At 36.7% G+C, this 11,885-nt stretch overlaps 1 protein-coding gene across 3 annotated transcripts in view; it reads left to right on the forward strand.

Moving 5' to 3' along the window:
- LOC123511787 (zinc finger protein 503-like) overlaps window positions 1–6,728 on the forward strand; it is an 11,471-nt gene extending 4,743 nt beyond the window's left edge. For all 3 annotated transcript variants that reach the window (XM_045267788.1, XM_045267796.1, XM_045267806.1), the window contains 7 exons: window positions 11–106; window positions 1,176–1,238; window positions 2,691–2,786; window positions 2,892–3,088; window positions 4,031–4,218; window positions 4,741–5,017; window positions 6,026–6,728. In XM_045267788.1, coding sequence (XP_045123723.1) covers window positions 11–106; window positions 1,176–1,238; window positions 2,691–2,786; window positions 2,892–3,088; window positions 4,031–4,218; window positions 4,741–5,017; window positions 6,026–6,167 — 1,059 coding nt within the window. In that variant the 3' untranslated portion in view covers window positions 6,168–6,728. The remainder of the gene's footprint in view (window positions 1–10; window positions 107–1,175; window positions 1,239–2,690; window positions 2,787–2,891; window positions 3,089–4,030; window positions 4,219–4,740; window positions 5,018–6,025) is intronic.
- Window positions 6,729–11,885: the final 5,157 nt, after the last annotated feature.

Here is an 11,885-nt window from a genome sequence, read left to right on the forward strand (position 1 = left end):
CGTCCTGCAGAAGAGCTCCCGGGTGCTGCTGGTGTGGGTGTTCCTCATGACACTGTTCTGCTTCCCTGAGATGGGCATGGTCGCCTTCATGGCCTTCATTCACTGGGTAAGTCATTCCTCACTCTCTTCTCTCCTCTCCTGTCTGTCTCTCCGTTTTCTGTTTCGGTTTTTTAATGTTTCTTCTTTTTTTCTTTCTTTTTTTCGTTTTTATTTTATCTTTTCTTCATTTTCTTCCTTTTTTCTATTTTTATTTTCCTTAATTTTTTTCCTTTTTTTGCATTTTCTTCATATTTTATCTTTTTAATTTTTCTTCCTTTTTTCTATTTTTTTATTGTTTTTGTTTTATCTCCTTTTCTTCATTTTTTCTTCCTTTTTCTATTTTTTCATTGTCTTTATCTTTTCTTCTTCATTTTTCATTTTCATTTTTCAGTTTTATCTTCTTCTTCATTTTTTCCATTATTTTCATTGTTTTTATCTTTCTTATCCAGTTTTTCTCTTTTCCTTTTCTTCTATTTCTATTTTTCATCTTTATTATTTCTCTTTCCTGTTTTTTCCCCTTTCTCTTTTTTGTGTTTCATTATTTTACCTTTTATCCAATTTTCCTTTTCCTTTTCTTCTATTTCTATTTTTCATCTTTCCTTTCTCTATTATTTCCCTATCCCATTTTTCTTCCCATTCTCTTTTTTATGTTCTTTCATTTTTCTATCTTTCTTATCCAGTTTTTCTTTTCCTTTTCTTCTATTTCTATTTCTGATTCAGTTTTTCTCCTTTTTATATATTTTCCTCCTCCTTTGTTTCTTTCCATTCTCTATTTTATCATGTTCTTTACTTCTTCTATTTTTTTATATTCAGTTTTTCTTTCTTTTCCCATTTATATTTTTTTCCTTTTCATATATTTTTCCTCCTCCTTCTCTGTATTGTTTTCATCATATTCTTTTATATCTCTTTTCCTTTCTCATTCTGTTTTTCTATCCATTTTTCCTATTTCAATTTTTTTTTTCTGTTTATCTTTCCTTTCTCTATTTCTTCCTCATCTTTTTCTTTCCTTTTCTTCAGTGCTTTCCATCATATCCTTTCCTTTGTCTATATTTTTCGTTCATCACATTCTTCCCTTGTTCTGTGTATATTCTCAATGTTGCTTTTCTTTTCCTTTTTTTTCCCCTTTTGTTTTGCAGAAGATCACATCAGCTTACGGCCTGGCTGACCTGATATTCTATGTATTCCGTGCTGCCTTCAATGTGAGTGTTTTTATTGGCCATATTAAAAAATGCCTTGTTCTCTCACCACGACAATTATTTAAGTCCCCATAGACGCCTAGGCGGGTTTTCAAGACAGTTTCTCCTTATAATCAACTAAAAATCTTGCTAATCCGTCACCAGAAATATAAAAGCACTCTTAAAAACATGAGTATCTTCAACTAAAGCATTTAGAAATAGTCGTTGAGAGATTAAAGTGTTTCTGAATAGCTGCCTAGAACCTACAGTGATGAAAACAGTCTTCACAACACCACACTTAACTTCTAGACTTGAATCATGAAGGTGGCATTAAAACACCCTTCTTAACTGTAGTAACTATAAAAACACCAATAACTTGCATTATAACCCTGAAAATAATAAATGCCCTTCAAAACCCTAATAACTTTGCTGGAAACCCCCAAAACCCCCTTGAAAACCCCAATAACTTTGCTAGAAACCCCCAAAATACCCTTGCTAACCCCAATAATTTCACTAGAAACCCCCAAATCCCCCTTCAAAACCCCAGGGACCTCACTAGAAACCCCAAAAAACACTCTTGAAAACCCCAATAACTTTACTAGAAATGACCAGAAACACCCTTGAAAACCCCCAATAATTTCACGAGAAACCCTGAGACAACCCATGAAAACCCAAATTACTTCACTAGAAACTGCCAAAAACACCCTTGAAAACCCCAATGACTTCACTTGAAACCCCTAAAGCACTCTAGAATAACTTAATTAGAACTATGAAAACACCAGTAACTTGCATTATAACCCTGAAAATAATCTTAAAAACCTCAATAACTTCACTAAACTTCCTAAAAGCACCCTTGAAAACTCCAATAACCTCACTAGAACCATGATAACTTCAGTAACACATTAGAACCCTGAAATTACCCTTGAGAACACCAATAACTTCACTAGAACTCTAAAACACTCTTGAAAACCTCAAAACTTAAACTAGAATCTTTATAACTATAGTAACTTACATTATAACACAAAATACACTCTTGAAAGCCCCAAAAACTACAGCAACATGCATTAGAATCTTGAAAATAACCTTAAAAACACCAATAACTTCACTAGGCTCCAAAAAGCACCCTTAAAGACCTCAATAACTTTCTTTATACTCGTGAAAACACTTACCAAATATTAGAACCCTGAAAATAACTTACAAAATACCAATAACTTTACTAAACCCTTAAAAGTACAATTGAAAATTACAATAACTTAATGAGAACAATAAAAACTATACTAACTAGCATTAGAACATTGAAAATAACCTTGAAAACACCATTAACTTTACTAAACTTCAAAAAGCACTCTTAAAAACCCCAATAACTTTCTTTATACCCTAAAGTTAAGAACCCCAATAACTTGCATTAGAAACCCTTGAAAAACTGGCTGATGTGTTTGTAAATGTGTGTGTGACTGTGTGTTTGTTGTGTTGCAGCTGCTGTCAGTGTTGTGTGTGCAGTCGCAATACTCAGTGTGGAGGGACGCAGCGACCACAACACACACACTCAAGAGACTGCAACACCTTCATTTGGTAAGTGTGCTGCAGTGACTTGCTTTGGTAACACTGCAACACAAGGCTGAAAAAAATGAATTAAAAATGTAAATTAACTAAAAAGACCCTCCATTTTTATTTCAGAATCCTATTGGGAAGAATAATTATGGAGGAGGAGGAGGAGGAGGAAGCGAACTTGGAGGAGAAGTAGGAGGAGGAGGAGCAGGAGGAACAGGAGGAGGAGGTGGTATTGCCTATCATAACCCAGCCTTTCTAGCAGGCCAGGAAGATCCCCCCTCCCCCACCAGGACTGCCCTCCCTCACTATCCCTCCCTTACCAGGTGAGAGAGAGAGATATTGTTACATGCATTTTATAACTGCTATTATTATTGTTACTACTACTACTTCACTACTACAACAACAACTACTACTACTACTACTACTACTACTACTACTACTACTACTACTACTACTACTACTACTACTACTATCACCACCACCACCACCACCCACCACCGCTACAATACTCTTCATCCTCCTCCTCTTCTATTTCTTTCTATTTTTTTTCTTCTTCTTCTTTTTCTTCTTCCTCTTCTTTCTTCATCATCACTATTATCAACTTATTATCATTCTCCTCCTCTTCTCCTCCATTATCTCATCTATTCCTCTCCAATTCCACCACCTCCTTCTCTCTTCCCTCCTCACCACCACCACCACCACCACCACCATCACCAACCCAACCCAACCCAACTAAACTTAACCAAACCAAATCCAACCTAACCTAACCTCTTCTTGATGCGACCTTAATCTCAGTGTATTACAAGGTGAGCTGCTCGAGTTATCCTTCTTTTGTTTCTATCCATCGCATCATCTTTTTTAACTGCCAGCTTGTTCATGTCACTCCTTACTACGTCTCTCTATCTTATTTTTTGTCTCCTAACACGACTCTCCCTAAACTTTCGTCATCATTTTCTTTTTCTGTTTCTACCCATTGTATCATCTTTTTGAACTGCCAGCTTGTTCATGTCACTCCGTTTTACTTCTCCCATCTTTTTCTTTGCTTCCTAATACTCCTTCTCCTCCTAACCTCTGCCATCATTACCTTCTTCACTGGTTCATCCTCTTCTCTCCTTTTCATGTGTCCAAAATATCTTAGTCATGTTTCTCTTGCCTTCTCCTTTTGATTATACTCTCCACACATTCTTACATCTTCACTTTGTCTCCTTTCTAACAGTGAAATGCTGGTTATCCATCTCACTGTCCTCATCTCTAACCCCCGACAGGTCACTTTCCCGCGCCTCTTCCCTGGGCTGGGGGTCCGAGTCGGTGAGGGGAGTAAGAGTTGGGGTGATAGGAGGTCCCACTGCCACGTCCCTGCAAGTTAGAACCGGCCTGCCTGGTTGGGATCCTTACATGAACAGAGAGTCCCAGTCTGAGTTTAATGCTGCTAACTTCTCTCCTGCATCTGTGGGTAGGTGGTGGTGGTGGTGGTAGTGGAGAGGAACAAAAAAGGAGGATAGAGGAGAAAAGAGGAGAAGGGGTAAAAATAAAAAGAGTAGGAGGAACAAAAATAGGAGGAATAGGACAAGAAAGGAGGAGGAGATGGAGGTGAAGGAAAGAGGAGGAGGAGGAAGATGAGCAGGAAGAGGTAGGAGGAAAAGAGAGGAGGAGAGAGGAAAGAAGGAGGAGGAAGAGGAAGAGAGAGGAGGAAAGAGGAGGAGGAGGGTAAGGAAAGAGGAGGATAAGAAAGTAGAAGGGGGAGGATAAAGGAAAAAAAATAAGGAGGAAGGAAAAGAAGGAGGAGGAGGAGGAGGAGGAAGAACAATATCGATAATGATAATGATAATAATAATGCAAGTTTTTATCATTGTTATATGAGAAAAATACTAATATATATATATATATATATATATATATATATATATATATATATATATATATATATATATATATATATATACTAATTAACTCTCTCTTTCTCTCTCTCTCACAGGATTCATGCCACTGGTTGGAGGCGGCAGCGGCGGCGGTGGAGGAAATGGAGGAGGAGGAGGAGGAATAACAGGGGCAAGAAGTGACTTAAACCTCTATTCTCCCTCCTCTTCTTCTCCCACCCCCTCCCCCTACACTATATACCACCACTCCCCACCACAGCATCTCTACCCCCTCCACCTCCCGCACTTACCCCCACTGCTGCCACCCCCACCCATGCCCTTGGTGGGGGATGGCCTCACCTACGCTGCTGCCACTCAAAGCTTGGACAGACGGAGGTGTGTGTGGTAGTAGTAGTAATAGTAGTAGTAGCAGTAGTAGTAATAGTAGACTATCTTCAGCCTTGATCTTTCTCACCACCGGAATGTTGTATCTCTTGGTATCTTCTACCGCTATTTTCATGCTATCTGCTCTTCTGATATTGCCAACTACATGCCTCCCCTCCTCTTCCGGCCTTGCTGCATTGCTTTCTTCTTCCTCTCACCACTATTCTGTTCAACTCTCCAATGCAAGAGTTAACCAGTAATCTCAATCATTCATACTTTCACTGGTAAACTCTGGAACTCCCTGCCTGTGTATGTATTTCCAACTTCCTTTGACTTCATTTAAGAGAAAGTTTTTGAGACATTTGTTGCAGACTTTTGGGTAATTCTTTTTTTTTTTTATCTTTAAGGAAATTGGCATTCAAGTGGGTCTATTATTTTAATCTTTTGTTGCCCTTGGACCACTTCCCCTCTTGCACAAAAGAAATAAAAAAAAGTATAAGTAGTAGTAGTATAGATATAGTTGTGGACTGTCTTCAGCCTCTTTCTCACTACCGGAAGGTTGCATCTCTTGCTATCTTCTAATGCTACTTTCATGCTAACTGCTGTACTGGTCTTGCTAACTGCATGCCTCCCCTCCTCCTGTGGCCTCACTGCACAAGGGTTTCTTCTTCCTCTCAATCATTCATACCTTTCTCTGGTAAAACTCTGGAGGAGGAGGAGGACAAATTATAGAAGAAATAAGAGAAGACAGAGAAAGAAAAAGACTTACACACAATTAATAGCATCACCATTACCACACACTGTAGCCTCTGTTCACCTAGCAGCAAGTAGGTACGGGATGTAATTCGAAGGTTGTGGCCTCGCTATTCCAGTGTGTGGAGTGTGTTGTGGTCTCAGTCCTACCTGAAGATCAGTCTATGAACTCTGAGCTCACTCCATAATGGGAAAGGCTGGCTTGGTGACCAGCAGACGACTGTGGTGAATTACACTCACTCACTCACTCTGTGTCTCTTTCCACAGATACGTGCGTCGCTGGCAAGGTGTTCGAGGTGGTGGCCATGGTGGTGGTGGTGGCGTTGTGAACAGTGTGGTGACAAGTAGCAGGTCATCACTAGGAGGGGAGAGTGATGACTTACGGAGGTACAGAGATGTTGCATTGTGAATCTTGCTTTGAATTGTGGGATGAGTAATGTAGCTAAATTTAAAGGCTAGTTTTTGTTGTTTTGACCTATTCTTCTTAATTTTGTGTGTGTGTGTGTGTGTGTGTGTGTTGCATGTGTGTGTCTTAGCCATGTGTTGTGTTGTGTTGTGTTGTGGTGCTGTAGTTGTTACTGTAGTGTTGTTGTGTTGACTAAAATGTGGTGCTTTGAAAGATATTAGTGTTATATTAGTGGTTGTATTGTAACTACTGGTGTCGAAGTGTGTGTGTTCAAATAGTAGTAGTAGTTGTAGGTAATTTCTCTCTCTCTCTCTCTCTCTCTCTCTCTCTCTCTCTCTCTCTCTCTCTCTCTCTCTCTCTCTTGCTAATGGTAATATAATGTTAATATTGTGCTACCTGAGGCTGTAAAATAGAATATATACACTTGTCTACATAACACTCTATAATATTACAGGTAAGAGAGATTTATTATAAGCTTATCATTCTTTATATTTGTACGAAAAATAACTAATAATATATTTTCTCTGGTATTAATTTAACATTGAATAAAATAACATCAGTGCTTTTATTTTTTATTGTCTATAATCATAAGAAGACTGTGTGTTGTATTGTGGTTTATTAATATACAGCACCATTCAAAAGCTTTCTGTTAGATTTGGTCAAGATCAGTACTGGGACACATTTTTACCTAATGATTTGTGTATGATTAGACCATTTTATTGACATTATGAAGGCTCTATAGAGGTCAGAAGATTAATGGCCACAGTCTTCACTATTTTAATCACCACATGAGTTTCTGAAGCTGTATAGAAGCATGAAATAGCAAGCAGAATGAATAGGAAAACACATCGTGGTACTGAAGGGGTTAAGTTGTGACTTTTATGACAAAAAGTTTATATATTTATGTATATTTATATGTATTTATATATATGTATACTTGGAATTAGTTTATTTACAATTAACATCATCATTGAGGGAGGTAATTGGCCACCCAGACAACATCAATCATTTTTTGTTTTTGTGTATTCTTCAAACGCAGCATATTTCACTGGTGGCCACACCAGCTCGTCTATGTTTCTGTCTTGCTGCTCTCCACCCTGCCAATGCTTCCCGCTGAAACCCGCCGCCTGCTCCTGGTGGCTGTGGGCTGTTAAAGTTTTAGTTTTGTGGTGCTGGAAATATTTTATTATTTTATTTATTTATTTTTATTTTCCTTCTCTCTCTGTTCTATCTTTTGATTTTTATTACTCCTCTTCCTCTTCCAAGTTAAATTTGGTCAAGTCCCATTTCAAAACGATATATAGCTTTCTTCATTTTTCTATTTCCCCATGATTTTCTCTTCTTTCCTCAAGTTAGGTTAAGCTAGGTCAAGTTTCACGCTTTGACAATATATAACCAACATTCTTTTTCATATTTTTGTCTCTAAGTACATATTCCTTCAATTTTCAATATTTCTTCACATCAAACAAGATTAGATCAGATTAACTTTCAATATACAGCTTTCATTATAAATTCTGTAAGTTGATTTTTCCCTACATATTTCTACATTTCCTCATATCAAACAAAAATTTGATCAGATTAGTTTTCAATATACAACTTTCTGTATAATTTTTCTAAATTATTTTCTCGTCATGTATTTCTATATATCCTCATATCAAACAAAATTAGATTAGGTTATTTAACTTTCTTTTCATTATTTCTCTGAAGTTATTTTTTTCCCTACAAATTTCTGCATTTTTTTCCCTACAACTATTATTACTATACTGTGATGATGATATGTAAAGGTCTGCTCCTCTTCCTCCTCCTTCCCACTACTACTACTACTACTACTACTGTTCTCGAAGCAGTCTGTTACATTCCCTCACATCACCTAGTCAGCCACAGAACTACCATTACTATTTCTTATTACTAGTACTACCTAAGTCTGAGGATATTGTAGATGATAATAAAGATGACTGATAAGCCGTGAAAAAAAAAAAAAAAATCAGTTAATGAGCAAAGATACAGCTCGAGCAAGAGTAAAACCCTCGAGACTGTGTTTGCAGGGCCAGGCTTCACTATAAAGCCAATATTTACGTACGTAATGCATTTTAAAAATCGCCACAAGAAAAAAGGCACCCAGACTGAAATGCACTACATTTTTATACGCGATAAATACTTAAACTAATAATCAAAATACAATATCCTTACCGGGTGGTTTGTTTTCATAGCGCCGTCCAATGAGCGGTCTGTGTGTCAGAATAAGGGCGCCAAAACACATCATAATGTCGAGATGGAAAGCAAAGCCGAACCACATTATATTACATATTCTGAATACGAAAAATATTTACCTTCCAGCCAAATAAAGAAAACGTGGATTCCTCGTCGTATAAAGATTTTTTTGTATTCTATTTTCTTACCGTAAAAAATTTTGAATTTGAAAATACGAATATTTAGACCAGATTTTATGAAATATTATTACTTGAGCCATGTTTTTCATATCTTTTAAGTGTCACATCAAGCACCAAAAACAACCCTAGGCGTGCTAATTAAAAAAGTTATATTTAATGCAGATTTTAATGTTATTTTTCCTTTAAACAAAAACAACCCTAGTTTCGATTCTATTGCAGTTTCAAACTTGCTTTACTTTGTTGATAATATATCAAACATCAAAACAATGCCAATTCCATCCATAAAAGAGAAATATTCTTACCCTTACGCAGAGATGCTTTTTTTTTTTGTACGTTAAATGAGTGACTCCTCCCCTGCCCTCACTCTCACACTCCACCTTTGCCTTCCACCTGGAATGGTACTTTTCTTGTAACGGCTGGGCCTGGTCCTGGCACCCTGGGAGGTGGTAGAGCAGTGATTCCAAAACTTTTTCACCTTGTTAACCAATTTAACATGCCACACTGAACTATATTGCCTTTCACAAAATGTTGTCAACATTGATATATATATATATATATATATATATATATATATATATATATATATATATATATATATATATATATATATATATATATATATATATATATATATATATATATATATATATATATATATATATATATATATATATATATATATATATATATATATATATATATATATATATATATATATATATATATATATATATATATATATATATATATATATATATATATATATATATATATATATATATATATATATATATATATATATATATATATATATATATATATATATATATATATATATATATATATATATATATATATATATATATATATATATATATATATATATATATATATGGTTAAATTAAAACACTAGACTCCCAGAGTCTCCATTACCCCCGAAAAACTGTTAAATTACCCCAGGGGGTAATTTACCCCCCGTTAGTTTGGGAACCACTGTGGTAGAGGGGCAAGCTTGTTGTGGTGGCGGTGGGGCGTGAGGGTGTGAGGGCGTCAGGGCGTGAGGGTGTGGGAAGTGACAGTATCTTGGGTTGTTGAGTAGTTGGGTTGCAAATTGCTGTAACTGTTGAAGAGCCAGCAGTTCCTTTATAGCTTTCTTAAATCAATCCTAGTAGGCTATATCTTGTCCTATCCTGATACTGACCCTAGCAACAATCTGGCTCAGCATTGCACGCACCTAATAATGAGTCTTTTCATAGAACTGGGCGCGACTTTAATTTTTTCATGTGCGGCTTTGACCTTGTGACTTTGCTACCTGACCTGATGCAACTACGACTCTGCGACTCTATTTTATTGTTGTACATGAGTGACTTGTAACTTTGTGACTGCAGCTTTTTTTTTTTTCTAGGTGTGACTCCGCTATAGATTACAAAATAGACTTTAGTGGGATAACCGAACCATGCTTTTGTAAGGTAGAGAAACATTTTTATTATTATTTGTTTATTTATTTATTTTTTAGTTAAAACAGACCGAACTAATATCTACAGGTCATCCTCCTCTTCTCCTCCTCCTCCTCCTCCTCCTCCTCCTCCTCCTACATGTCTGCCTAACCATTCTTCTCCAGCCATGGCAATTTCTAAAAAAAAAAAAAAAAAAAAATTGTCGTCTTCGTTCCTATTCAAAGTCACGGTAAAGGTCATAAGAAATTGGCAGCGCGACTTTGCTTAGTACAACTTTTTCTAACCGTTTGCGACTTTCGACTTTGCGAGTCACGTCGCAAACTCTCCACTCGGTGCCGCAACATCCAGGTGTGCTATTCCAAGCTATCCAGTCATCAACCACTTTGTCTAAACACCATTCCTTCTCATCTTCCTTCAGTCGAACTCTTTATAACCTTAAAGCAGAGATAGGCAGACTTTTCAGTGCCAGGGACACATTAAAAACAAATCACAATCTTACAGAGCCGCATACTATATCAACTCAAAAATGATTAATATTTAAAGTACAAAATTAAAGGCTTCCAAAGAAAAAGCCACTCACACGCATGTGCTCACTTGTGGGAAGAAAATGAAATGCTCACAATAATGCTTGCCGTTTTTTTTTTTTTTTATTAACTTGCTCTTACAAATTTACTAACATTTGTCGGGCCGCATGAATTCCTCTGGCTTGCCGTAGCTTGCCCACACCTGCCTTAGACCCAATATTTCTTGCCCTATCTTGATAACTCACGGAAATTTTGCCATATCTTTCTTACTGTCCCATATTTCACCCTCCAGACTCTCCCTTGTCCAGCTGTCACTCTTAGCCACTTCAGTACCATGACGCTTACTATTTGGTGATTTTAAGCAGCTTCAGAAACTTGTGTGGGGTATTAAGATAGTGAAGACAGTGGCCATTAACCTTTAATCTCCATAGACCCTTCCTAATGTCAATAAGATGGTCTAATCGTACACAAATCTCATGGTAAATATATGTCCCAGTATTGAAGGGATTAAACTAGTGAAGACTGGCCATTAATCTTCTGTCCTCCGTAGACCCTTCTAATGTCAATAAAATGGTCTAATCGTACACAAATCTCGTGGTAAATATGTGTCCCAGTACAGAAGAGGTTAAACGCCACTCCACACACACAGGTGGCTGGACAGTGAGACAGGGAAGCAGGGAAGCAGGGAAACAAACACTGGGAGGCTATATATTGGTTTATTGGACAGGACAAGGCTGGGAGGAGACCGTGGCTGCCTGAACTACTGAGAGAGAGAGAGAGAGAGAGAGAGAGAGAGAGAGAGTAAGGAGCACACACACGTACACACAAGTGGGAAAACATGAATGAGTGAGAAATTAAGAAAAAAGTCAGTAAAAAGAAGAAAATGAAGAAAAGTAAGTATGAATAAGGGGAACTTAAGGATGTGGTTTCGAGAATAAAGAGTAAGAAAAGTTGATAAAGAAAACGGAAAGATGAGTAAGATAAATGACGTAAAAAAGATATTAGGCTACTGTTTTGATGAGAGAGAGAGAGAGAGAGAGAGAGAGAGAGAGAGAGAGAGAGAGAGAGAGAGAGAGAGAGAGAGAGAGAGAGAGAGAGAGAAAAAAAAAAGATAAACAGCAGAGAATAGTTTCAAGAATAAAATTAAATAAGAATAGGAATATGAAGAAAAAGAGATAAATAAAGAGAACGGGAAATATATAAAAAAAAAAAAAATGGAAAGGATGCAGTTTCGAGAATAGAAAAAGAAAAGAAAAAAAAAACTTGGAATAGATAAATAAAACGATCAAGGGAGATACAGATAAACAAAACAATAGATTACGTAAAATGCAGTTTCAAGAATAATAACGA

This window comes from Portunus trituberculatus, chromosome 4, assembly GCF_017591435.1.
Source record: "Portunus trituberculatus isolate SZX2019 chromosome 4, ASM1759143v1, whole genome shotgun sequence".
In the NCBI taxonomy this organism is placed as follows: Eukaryota; Metazoa; Arthropoda; class Malacostraca; order Decapoda; family Portunidae; genus Portunus; species Portunus trituberculatus.